Here is a 12642-nt window from a genome sequence, read left to right on the forward strand (position 1 = left end):
ATTTGGAAAAAATGTAAGATATGTAAAATTACACATTGATCATTTTGCTGGTCTTGTATCATAAAACGTGTGGCCCGAAGAGCACGTGTCCGGTAGAGATACGTCACTTGTGTTAGGAATCGTTTTATAACCTATCACAGTAAAGGAACGTCCCAGTATAGCAGCCGAAGAATGCCGTGGAAGTTTTTGTACAAAGTACAATTGATCTACAATTGATATTTTCCGCAATACTTATCTGGTGTTCGGACAGGGTGTCCCATACTCATGATATTTATGACAGTGGAATGGCGTTAGTAAATCAATTACAAAAATTTTCGAGATCAATTCTCGGTATTGCATCAAATTATTCAAAATATACAAGCAACACAACGTTGCCCTTTTTGCAGGCAACAAGAGGAATATCGACCACGCAACCACTTTCAGAAAAACAAGAGTAAGTGATACAAATTTTCTTGTGCTTTCCTTCTTTTTTTAATAGAATTTCAGTACTTACCTTCCAATATAAAATTGGTGTCAAAATAATAATGCTAATAATAATGTCTAAGAAATTTTTCTCTTTGTAGGAGTATAACTTCTAGAAAAATAACATAGTATTAATAGAATAGTATTAATAAGAACAACATTGACAGTGAACAACTAAAAATATAACACTGTTATAAATATATGATATACGAATTTTATTTATGTATTATTAAGACAAGTATATCTTATTTTTAAATTATTTCTATTATTATAAGTGATACATATAATTAAGGTATAATTAAGAGAAGATTAATTGAAGAAACACAAAAAATAAAGAAAATAATTATATTGAGATAATTTTTATCTTTCATAAATATTATTTTCAGAGTAAATATAACGTTTGTTAAAGCAAGTGGAGAGAGAATCAAAGCAAAAGGGAAAGTTGGAGATACTATATTAGACATAGTAGTAAATAATGAAATTGATTTAGATGGATGTGGTATGTTTTAAAGAAGCATAATTTACTTAATTTAAAATAAATAATTTTGAGGTAGAAAATATTTGAAAATTTTCATTTTTATTAAGTTTAACATTCTTATTATTTTTAACTTTTGATACTTTATTATATAAGTATGTTGTAATCTTAAAATATAATTGATATAGGTGCTTGTGAAGGAACATTAACTTGTAGTACGTGCCGTTTAATATTTTCGAAAGAAGTTTATGACGCACTTCCTGACAAACCAACAGATGAAGAATTAGACATGTTGGATTTAGCATATGAATTAACAGATACGTTATAATCAGTAATATTAATAATCAGTATCAAATTATTCACATTATTAATTCTATTACCTTTTAATATTTTATAAAGTGAATTTTTCTATTTAAATTTATGTAAAAACAGGTTAGTATTGGGTATTTCGAAATCTGCATCTCAATGTAGAATTTCAAATCGCTATCTCTGAATACTACGAAACTGAAATTATAATAAATGTTCATAGTTTTTTATTTATGACCCTATAATCATTACAAATCTATGTTGGAATTAGCATATTTACAATGTTGATTTTCAAATGGATAAATAGAAATCTTATTGTGTATTAGTATTAATTTGTATAGCAATAAATATATTTATTGACATATTCAGTTATATAATATTTAATTTCAGGTCACGGCTAGGCTGTCAAATAGTAATGTCTAAGGAACTAGATGGAATTGAGGTAAGATTTCCATCAACAATTAATGATGCAAGAGCATAACTGAAATTATCTATAGGTTTTTGAAAATTTGTATACAATGTTATACATCTCTTGTTAAAAAACCCTTGTTATAATTATTAAAATATTGGTATTAAAAAAATATAATAAAGAATCTTGTGTTTAAATGTGAAGCTTATATATATATACATATGTTATAGTATAATTGCAATTTTGATATTTGTACATTGCCATTGTAAAAAGCCTATCCAATTATGAAGAAAATATATCTTTTATTTTTAATATACAGGGTGTCAATTTTAAAACGTTTATCTAAATTATTTTCGTTACTATTAAAGATAAGAAGAAATTACTAAGGAAGACTTAAATGGTTTTAAGATGTGTACTTGGTTATGATAAAAAAGACTCTTGTGGAATAAATTTTGCAACTTCTGAAAGATTAGATAAAAGCTTAGAACCTAAAAAATAATTTGAAATTAATTTCGTTTAGATATACTGTTTGATTTCTTAGCTATGGGCAAGTTTAAAAGATCATCAAACTCATGGTCAACAAAACAACAGAAATGTACATGCAATGCTTTTTCGTTTCACAACAAGTTATCTGACACTATCATCATTTTCGTGGCACATGCAACATTATCGATTCAGTATAGTAATGTTTTGGATTAAAACAAATGTCTCGACATTGGAGCAAAATATTTCAACCTTTAAGGACTAAAATTAAAACTTATGAGTTTGTTTATAATTTTAATAGATTTTATTAATATTGTGTTTACTGGTTTATTAATTACAAGAAAGTTTGTAAAAGACTGAAGTTTTACGTAAAAAGTACAAATATTCTTTCAACAAAATTAGTCAAATCACATCATTATTTATATATATTGTATATAAATAAAATATGCGGATATATTACTTTACCCTAGAATTAAAATTCAATAATATTGAAGAATCTTATTTATTCAGATTTTGTACATTATCGCTTCTAACCTCGGATAATAGAACAACAAATTAAATATTTTTAAACAAAAAAACTTTGTTCCTTTGTTTGATTTCCTTTGCTCGCGTTTCTTAACTACTTAGATATAAAATACTTACGTTTTCGAAAATTCATACTTCACAAGCTACTAAATGCTTTATCTGTTCAGAATAACTTATTGTTTTCTTAACTAGGCACATACCAAATACATCTATTAAGTTGGTATTTCTCATAATTAACAGTACATAAAGCTAAAACACTTTTGTACTATGCTTGTTATACATGGATCTAACAAATAATTTAACTTGTGTATTGTCGTTTGTATATTTTGTTACGTGTAAAATATTCTATTTCTACACTACTTACCAGTTCGATAAAGTGTACATTACACATCGTGAAATTTACATATTTTCACTTGGTTACCCTGCCCAATTCGAATATAATTCAGAACGTATGTGCTATATTTATATATTCTGCATTTGTTTTGTATATTATGTACACTGATCTGATCTTTGTAAACGCGAGTTTTACGATATTAATGAGAAATTTGCCAATTTAATGGAAGTTGTTAATTTTTTCTGGCACGTTTCACGTTAGCAGACATATTTCTTAAGTTACAGTCGAAAAGTGTTTTTATGTAAAAGAATAGGAATGATCAAGTTATTTTAAGATGACAAGATATTTCACGTCTTCTATTTAAATATAGCGTTAAATTTTAATTCCGTCAATTCGTATATACTCATACATCGAATTTCCTTTTCTCATGTCATTTCTTTTCTTTCATTTCACATTTAATTACAAAGATAAAGTGTAAGTACGTTCCTCATAAAATTAATATCAAATGTCGCAAAATATACAAAAGTAAACCAAGAAGAGGGGTACATATTATTACACAAACTGTCGTTCATATTGCATATGTACATATGCAGTATAAAAACAATACTTTTTAGTTTTTAATCTCTTGTTTAAATAATCCTAATATCTAAATTTGTATCGGTCATTGATTCGATATAACTGCGTTTATTGGAAGTAATTAAGCTATAGCCTGCGCACAAGAGAAGAAGGAACAAACACGTATAGTATACACGCTTAAATAACAAAATTAAGTCAGTTTACGTTCAATGAACTTGATCAAAGTTCCAGTCTCGAATTATAGAGTTTCTTACTATCAGTTTACAAAATTCGATATTACGATTATGTACCGTATTTGAAAAACATAAAATGCTTTGTTCAATTTTAAATAAAACTAATATTTACCAAAGCGAATACGAAAAAAATGTTATCATCAAACTCAATTTTCAATTATCAAACTTAATCCAGCACAAATACAAATGTTATTCGTGCTTTTTTACTTTTACTACTCTTCAACTCTCTATAGTTCGAGATTTGAGTTCCGCTAACTTTCTTTCTACTGCGCATGCGCAACAGGAAAACTTGAATTACACGTAATAGTCAAAAATTCGAAAATTTTATCCTTTCGTGGCAGCGAAAGTAACCTAGGACTAGAGGTTCCATAACATTAATAATAATAAGGCAATAATATTAATATTAATAATAATGTAATCGAGTACTACTAACAATATTAATAATAATAATAGTATGGTAATGGCAAGATACACGCGGGTATAAATTAATCATTCCTTTCGTAATATCTACGACGTCTTCGGGATATTCTTTAGAAATTACTTTATTTCTGGTCAATATTCATTAACGAGCAACTTTTCTCTCTGTTTCTTATCACGATTTTTTTCACTTCATCACAATTGTACCGTTAGAAATTATTCCAAACATTGTTAAAATGTCCATGAAATATATGCAATTGCCGTATTGAATAAGCGAGTAATGAAGTTGCTGTTTCACTGAATAAAAGTGAAATCTCCAAGGCGTGTGCTCAAGTATATAAGTTAAAAAAAGATTGGTACATCAATGCCTATTATTCTTAATCAATATTCATCATTTAACAATTAGGACCGAATTTTTACAAACCAACTCTAAACCACGACCCAATTTACAAATAAAAAGATCGATGTGTAAATTAACTATCAACTATTAATCTCCAATCCTATGTGAAGATATAATGTTCGGACTAAATTTCTAAACTAACGTGGACAATTCATGCGGACTATTGGTGGTTGCTGCGCTACTTAGATCCAATGTGGCAGCCGGAAGACCAGAACTGACGCTGCCGGTTGCTTCCCGTGGCAAATGCTGCGATCTATTTAGCTTATTTCCAGGACTCGGTGGCGATCTATCTGCTGGTGTATCCGGTGGCGTAACCACGTTTCTGTGTCCGCTCACGTTCAGATGATTGTGCGTCGCCGCGATCGGAGCTGGCGATGAGAGCAACAAGGGCGGTGGAGACATTGACACGTGTCGATGATGATGATGGTGATGATAGTGTTGGTACTGTGCAGCTCGGCCGTGCGTTGCGTGTGTCACAGACGAAATTCGAGCAACTGTATATAACAAACCGAAATTCTGAACGCCTTATCGCGTGTGACCGTCCGGTCAGCACCCGTTCTCAGCCGCCTGAGTGGCATTCGATCACTCCAGCCGTTCTCCGAATTTTACACTAAGTATAAACAAATCCTTCTCCCACTCCAACGAATGGAAGAATATAAATGCTCCCTTCAAAATCATCCAGTCAGTCTAATAAAGAAATTCTTAACTAATCCAAGCATCGAAAGTGTATCATCGCGAACCGAAAAAATTGTATAAATTGAGTAAAAAAATAAAAAGAACTTAATCTCCTTTTCGAAAATTAACAAGTTCCTTATTTTTACCTAAATTTTACACGACACGTGGCTGGTATTTAGTTGGTTCGTCACGGGCCCGACTTTCGTTGGGCAGCCAGCATGGTGGATGGTTAACGGGCCACGTAGTTGTTGTTGCTGTTGTAGCTGGTGCTGGTTCTGGTGCTGTTGCAGCTGCTGCGGACGCTGCAGCTGTACCGCCGCTTCGCACTGTTCGCGCGCTAACGCCTTCACGGCATTCGTCTTCTCCTACGAAATAAGAATGATAGGTTAGGTTGTAGTCAGGGGCCATAACAAATTAAAAAAGTTATAATATAAGAATTTACATTTTAGTTGAAATGATTCTAGTTACGAATAAGTATTAAAGATGATTCAAATCTTTTTCGTTACCGATAACCATGGTGAAAACTCGTTTGGATTACTTTCAGCCATTGTCAATCTTATTGTCAATACTACATGCTTGAAGTAGAAGGAGGGGTACAGAGAAAAAGACTTTTTCTCAGCAAATATAATCGTTACTCAATTATTTTGTTCAACAGTTTTACAAATCTCCCAAAAATAAACGAGAATACGAAAATACACTGAATATCGTGTGTATGGTTATTTATAAAAGCCCCTTGAAATAGTTGCGATCGCGGATCACATAAACAAACGAACCTGTCATTCTACAGAGTATCTTTTTCGGTGAAATTATGCAAACGTAAATGTAACTTCGGTAGAACTCCTCGAGAACTTGTAAGCTTATATCACTCTGACCCAACCAGTCCACTCTAAAGTGTATAATTTATAAAAGGGGATTATATTAATACGCGGAGGATGTGGTAGGTGGTAAGTTTTGTATATGAATGTTCGTTGATACAACGAATGGTTAAATGGAGGTTTTCATGAATGTGATAAGGACTAGATCGAATGTTTTAACACTTATAACTAGAATGCGTATTTTTATATAAGTTTGTAGTTTTACGAACATAATCAAAGAAATAAAATTTTAATCGAGATTTGTTTTCTTATATACGTATATTTTAGCGCATTTTATGCATTTTGCGCCATTTGCGTACTTTTCAATTTCGCACGAATAAAATAAAGATCAGCAATATAATTATAACGCTTCTTAAAAATGTGAAAAATCCTGGTTTCCTAAAAGCTTGTAATTGATTTCAGAAAAATTTTTATGAACTCTACCAGATAAATTATGGTAACTCTGAAAACAAAATTTCACGATAAAATGATTTCCGAGTAAAATACACATAAAAGATGATTTAGACGTGTTTGAACGTGTTCGTTTTCTTTTTTAATAGCGATATGTTCTTACCCTCTGCCACACGAAGACGTTATGGACCATTGCGCATCCACAAAACACGATGCCAAGGCCTATGAAAACCGACGTAACGATTGCCGGTGTGACACCAATTACCTCTCAGAGAAAAGACATCGCCTCCCGACTGTCGGACGCCAACGCCGCGACGCATCTTAGTCCCCATCAGAGATAAGGCCCCAACCCCGACTTTCGGACTCCTTGGAATCCACACCAAACCCCCCAACATCCCCAAGCCAGGGTGTATATAAGCCGAGACTTCACACAGCCCGGGGAGTTCTCGTTCTAGTTGCTGTTCTTGTACAACACCCCTTTCTCTGTTCAACGTTATTCTACTGTAAGTGCCAAAGTCATAATAAAGTTCGATAAAAGAGAATTAATAGTTGGGCTACGACTCAGCTTTCTTTTCTCTCGCAACCCAAGTATCCATTTTACGTGACACCGGCGTCGAATGAAACTGGATGAATGTATACAATATCATACCTGAAAGCATTGTTAGAGGATCATTATAACACGTATGCCATAACAAGCGGGACAAAGAATCAGCGCAAATACATATTCTCAATACATATAATTTTCGAAGCGTAAACTATATACATATGCTTTTCATTGAAATTTTCAATACTAGTCGCAAATTATTTTTCAATTAATTTATTATTTAAGTCTTTATATATCAATTCTCGACGAATAAATTACTTAAATTATAGAGAATCTATCTTCAGACAATAGAGAATTCAATATTTTTGGTCGTTAAGTAATTTACAAATTTCTAAAACGATTACGTTCGAAGTTTTGGACAGTATTTGAAGTTTCTAACATGACATTAAAAAAAAAATAAATAAATTTTATGATATAATTAAAAAAACGTTGTGGTCTATCATAATTTCTATTCCGTCAAATTTATTAAAACGCAGTTTTCTTCTGAACAGAGTCAAAATGTCCGTCTTGAATCGAGTTCAACAGCTTAACGATCGATCGAGCGAATGATAGCTGTGTAAACCAGCATGACACAACGTAAACTTTAGATTAGATCTCGATCCATCCACCAGCCGTATTCATGCATGACATGAATATTCTGTTTCAGCTCTTTATAAATTAATCTGTTAAAACTTCCCTAAAAGACGATCATTTTTATTTTTCTAAGAAAAATAACGACTATTCGGCGTTAAAATTAACTTTATTTCCATTGGATTTCTAAACTGATTTCATACACTCAGAGATAGTTTACAGTATCTTTTAGATTCATGCCTGAATTCAAGAAAAATTAAACGTATAACTTATGTACTAGTATCTTTCAAAAGGTTAAAGTTGACAGAATTGAAGGAATTGGTTCTTACCAGTTAGAAAGACGGGAATGCTAATGAAAAACCCTCCCACAGCACATATCCGGCTGATGGATGATTTTTGCAGGTACTTGTTACTCCTGAAACAGACAAAATTTGAAGTGAAAGTCAGTTTCACGATTCTATGATAATTGGGCGAAATATAAATGTTAAGGAAATTCGAGGATTTGGGAATACAAATTATTGACTATATTTCCCACACAACAGTTATACATCTATATTACTCTCTGACGAACGTCTTGCACGCACGCTGGTCGCGAACCAACTATCCTAGATTCTTCTAACATCTGGCAACAGTCTTTTGTCTCCACTAAGTCCTTGACGCCCTCTAACCCTTACACACACACTCTCATGTACAGTGTAAATGTATCACTTCCCTAACAATAACGGAACCAGTTTTTTGTTTAACAGCCAAGAATCTTTCAAAAATTCTACTGTAATTGATACTTCAAATATATTTAGTCAGACAAAGGATAATCATAATCGCAATGTTAATCTTAACTTTAATTCAAGGATCAAACAGTATCATTATACATATAAAAGTAAACATACGTCTATCCACATTATTGTTATTATTATTATTATATGTTATTCTATAATTGATTTTTATTTCTTTATTATCAATATTATTCTATTTTCTATAATGATTCAATTATAGATCTTATTTTTTGTCAATCATATTTCACTGAAAAGATCACTTTGAAAATAATCTAATAGTAAAAAATGAAAAATAATCTTTTTCTACCTTGTCTTCATTTTTTACAAACTCTGTCCACCGCCGTAAACCTATTAAATGCAGGAAACGACAAAGCAAAGCTGCTTCACATAATTCCCCGCTCACGCAGTGTCAATCAGCTCACGACCGCAAACGATACTGCTAATTTCCAGCGACCACGAACGATTTCATCGTAATTGCCGGTGTGAAATTTACCAATACGTGCTCGAATTGGGCAATAATGGATAGAGCGCTCTTGCACACACTAATCTACCAACAAATAATATTGACTCAATTGAACAACAGCGCCTAGATTAACGGACAAACCGCATGTTCCAAACAGATTTACAATCACGGCAGAAAATACATGCCGTTATAGATGTTTCCTGGTCAAGACTAATTCCCAGGCGTTAAGAACATTGTGACCGGAATCTAGGAAGAACTAGCACTTCCTGGAATAATACTATTGTGTCCTCGATGAATGTCTCTCCGCAATGCCCTCGAGTGAGTTGTTTTTGTCTTTGGTCGTACGACGTCCGGGATGAGAATTCGGGGAACGGTTTTGCGCTGCTGTAATACTCGCACAACCATCCATCCATGGGACTGCATCTTTTTAGGAGGACCAGTGATTAATCTTTTCCCACTCATTTTCATCTCTAATTTCTCATGAGGCTAAGATTCCTGCATCTTTTATCATAATAATTTATTAATACTATTAATAAATTGAGACAATTTTACACGTCGTATTTTGCGTTATAAGATGACTTGTAATTTGTAAAATTTACCTGTAAAATTCCTTTGTTTGTTTTACCGAAGCAATAGTTAGCATTTCTATACGACAATAAGAATTTGTTAATACTAATAATTTGTAAGGTTATCATGTTATCATTCTTCTAATGGATAGTATATTATTGAAACTTTTTTAATATTGAAACGCGATATTTTTTGGAGAAGAAGTGCATAGTAGTAAAGAGTTGAATTCTACGGACGTAAAAAGTGGACATAACATTTTCTGTACATGGAGTCGCCTGGCCTAAACATTTTATGATTTCCGGGCAAAATACAGACGAATCCAGCGCTGATTTTAAAGTAGCTTTATCCAAATAAGCCACAATAAGAAATTCCCACGAAACAGTTGCGTTCATCCCCTTTCGAGGTCGCCGACCTCTTTGAATGCGTTTCAAGAGCGTCGTACTAATGAAACTTCGAGTTCTAAACTAATTTCTCAGCCTTTTGCGTTAAATTTAACCTTCCGCGTTAGTGTATTTCGGACGAGCTCCTATTTTACGCTTTCGTCGACTTCACCAACGTAACACGCAGCATCCGCAAGTAAAACTGTCTCTTAAATTTGATGTGACACCAATACACGACGAGAAGAATCACAATGCCATTTGTATTCCACTTCGTTAATTTTTCGTCGTAAGGTTTAGCTGTAAATAGGATTAAAAAAATTTAGATTAACGAGGAATTTAAAATTGATCTGTTAAATCAACAATTCCCATTAGTTGTCAATAGATTTTATAAGCCTCAGATTACTGAGAAATTATACACATTGCAAAATATTTACCATTGGTTACCCACGCTACACGTAAATTTGATCAATCTACCAATGCACTAACACTGCAATAAATTTCTATTGCAACATTCCACGCTCCTTTGCTGCACCTTAAACTCCTCGCTAGATTTATTCCACCTTAAAGTGTCACATAACTCCTACGACACCGATATCAAATCTTAAACTCCACCAAATTCCAGAGAAATTTGATTTCGTCGAAAGTAAGAGATTAAACTTAAAAAGCAATTTATTTCATCTTTAAACTATCCCAAACTTCTTAAATATAATATATATATATATATATATATATATATATATATATATAAAATATTATACACTTATTGTGTGCATTATATATTTCAAGAACTTTGCAATAAAAAATAAAACTTATTACATTTAAGATATGGTTATATTGCACAGGCTCGAATATGATAAAGAGGTTAAATAAATGTCTCGAATCTCCGCAACAAACTCACACAAACCACTTAAAACACGTATACACAATGTGCATTCACTACGAACTCGACTCCCATTCCCTGCCAAAATCACAGGCATGCAGAGTCAATTTCACTGCTCGAGCTAGTTGAATAGGGAAGAAGGTCGAGAGCTGGAGTTAAGGAGCATAGTTGGTAAAGAATCGCGTGCCGCCGCGCCATTAAGACCAAGCCCACGATCTCAACAATAAATATTAGACGGTTCTCTGACCTGCATTTCGCGTGCGACTCGGGACGATTCAAAAACGCGTAAATTTCCCATGAGTCGAATCAAACGTTCGCGATTTATCGCATTTAGGTTATATCGGTATTGTCCACGAGTGGAGGCATTCAAACACAGATTGCTTTGTGTCACTCTATCGTAACTGCCCGTAATACATGATAATTTAATTTCGAATGCTTTCGAATATATGCACGTAACGAAAAATTTGTATTGGTTAGTCAATTGCAGACCAACCAGTTGTTAGCCAGTGAAAATAATGTAGATAATAATAGTGAAGAATTAGCTTGAGAAGAGTAAACAAACAAGGCGCCTTAATAAAAGGCACAATGTGGGTCCGCAAAGTGATGGGATTTCGGCGCATGCGCATTGTTTCGCATCAATTTACAATTAGACATGCACGAAAGCTTCATTTCTGCCGCATACATACTTGGATTCGCGTGCATGAAATTCACAAAGTAGGTTATTGCTTGAAAAACAGCTTTAATCGAGCGAAGCTTTTAACCAGACTGAAATCAAGTCTTGGTTTCTTTAGAAATTCAGATGGAATAAGAGAAACCTATTTTATCTGTGGATAAAGGTTGGGCTGCATCGGTTGGCTTATATGACTTTCCGGTGACTTTGAAGGGTAATACGGCGCCGGCGGTCGAGAAGGTAACTTCTCTATTGAACGAGATCTCATTGATCTCGTCTAAGCAGGAAGAGTCTGTCGGTCCTTTGATTTTATACGAGTCTTTCCATTCACGATCGTGCGAGCTGGCTACAGTCGACGACACGGACCCCCGACAAAACTGTCTGAGCCTATTCAAGGCGACGTCAAATAGTTTCACTCGGAGAGATGAATGGAGATAAGAATCACCGGAGCGTCTCTGCGCTTCGATGACAATGATATTTGGTAAATCCTCTTCTTGTTTCTCGTTTTGAAAGAAGGTTGTAAAGAAGAGTGCTACTAGATCGTCTAGGGAAATCACACGGTATATATTGCGTAATGCTATTGATTTATCAAAAATAACAAGAGGTTAAGGAGCTTTGGGAAGGTTGATTCAATTTTTTATAACCTGACATCTCTTTGAACAAATGTCTTAAGAAACGCTTGAATAAAATGTTAAAAAAATAATAATCTTTTAATGAAATAATCATCTAAAATGAAATCTTTTCCTGTATTTTTAGACAATAAGATTTACTATATCCTACGCCATAATAAGAATCAATTTGCTATGAACTGGTATCTCGGAAATTGTAAGAATTCAGAAAATATAAGGAGGCCGGAAGAGGTAAATGAAATCCACAGAAACATTGACCCAACCTCAGCCCAGTTAGCCAACAAACTAAAATATCTCGCTGCCTTTTCTATATTTGCGACCAGAACGTGGTCATTAATTGAGTCTAGCGACTGCACCGTAGACGAGTCACTGACCGATGTTGCTTTAATGGATATGCGGAAAATCACGTGTTCCAGGTTCCAGGGATGTAGTTGTTTTCATTTCCGGAGAATACGGTCGACTCGCGTGTGTATACCAATCTATCTGAGGATAGGTGTTCGTTAGAATTACTAACTATATTACTTTCAACCTTGTGATTAAAATTTT

General features: G+C 33.4%; 1 protein-coding gene and 1 long non-coding RNA gene across 3 annotated transcripts; one reads left to right on the forward strand and one right to left on the reverse strand.

The window, feature by feature from the left end:
- LOC117240677 (adrenodoxin-like protein 2, mitochondrial) lies at positions 1-7087 on the forward strand. 2 transcript variants are annotated; one of them, XM_033506704.1, is made up of 4 exons: positions 18-433; positions 849-961; positions 1126-1258; positions 1634-1968. In XM_033506704.1, exons 1-4 carry the CDS (start codon positions 285-287, stop codon positions 1722-1724), a joined length of 486 nt encoding a protein of 161 aa, XP_033362595.1. In that variant the 5' UTR covers positions 18-284; the 3' UTR covers positions 1725-1968. The 2 variants fall into 2 exon arrangements, with proteins under 2 accessions (XP_033362596.1, XP_033362595.1); XM_033506705.1 differs by lacking the exons at positions 849-961; positions 1126-1258 and adding an exon at positions 6710-7087 and having other exon boundaries at positions 1-433; positions 1634-1685.
- An 85-nt stretch (positions 7088-7172) lies between these two features.
- Positions 7173-8867, reverse strand: LOC117240678. Its single transcript, XR_004494764.1, has 3 exons — positions 8815-8867; positions 8064-8149; positions 7173-7209 (listed from the first exon to the last, which is right to left on the reverse strand). It is a non-coding gene; the product is annotated as an uncharacterized LOC117240678 (long non-coding RNA).
- Between the last annotated feature and the right edge of the window lie 3775 nt (positions 8868-12642).

Source organism: Bombus vosnesenskii, unplaced genomic scaffold, assembly GCF_011952255.1.
Source record: "Bombus vosnesenskii isolate JDL3184/JDL3185 unplaced genomic scaffold, Bvos_JDL3184-5_v1.1 scf7180000014836, whole genome shotgun sequence".
Taxonomy (NCBI): Eukaryota; Metazoa; Arthropoda; class Insecta; order Hymenoptera; family Apidae; genus Bombus; species Bombus vosnesenskii.

Coding starts and splice junctions, on each gene's coding strand:
- LOC117240677 (XM_033506704.1), top strand. CDS start 285: ATGGCGTTAGTAAATCAATTACAAAAATTTTCGAGATCAATTCTCGGT. Junction 434..848: donor CCACTTTCAGAAAAACAAGA/GTAAGTGATACA, acceptor TATTATTTTCAG/AGTAAATATAACGTTTGTTA. Junction 962..1,125: donor AATTGATTTAGATGGATGTG/GTATGTTTTAAA, acceptor TAATTGATATAG/GTGCTTGTGAAGGAACATTA.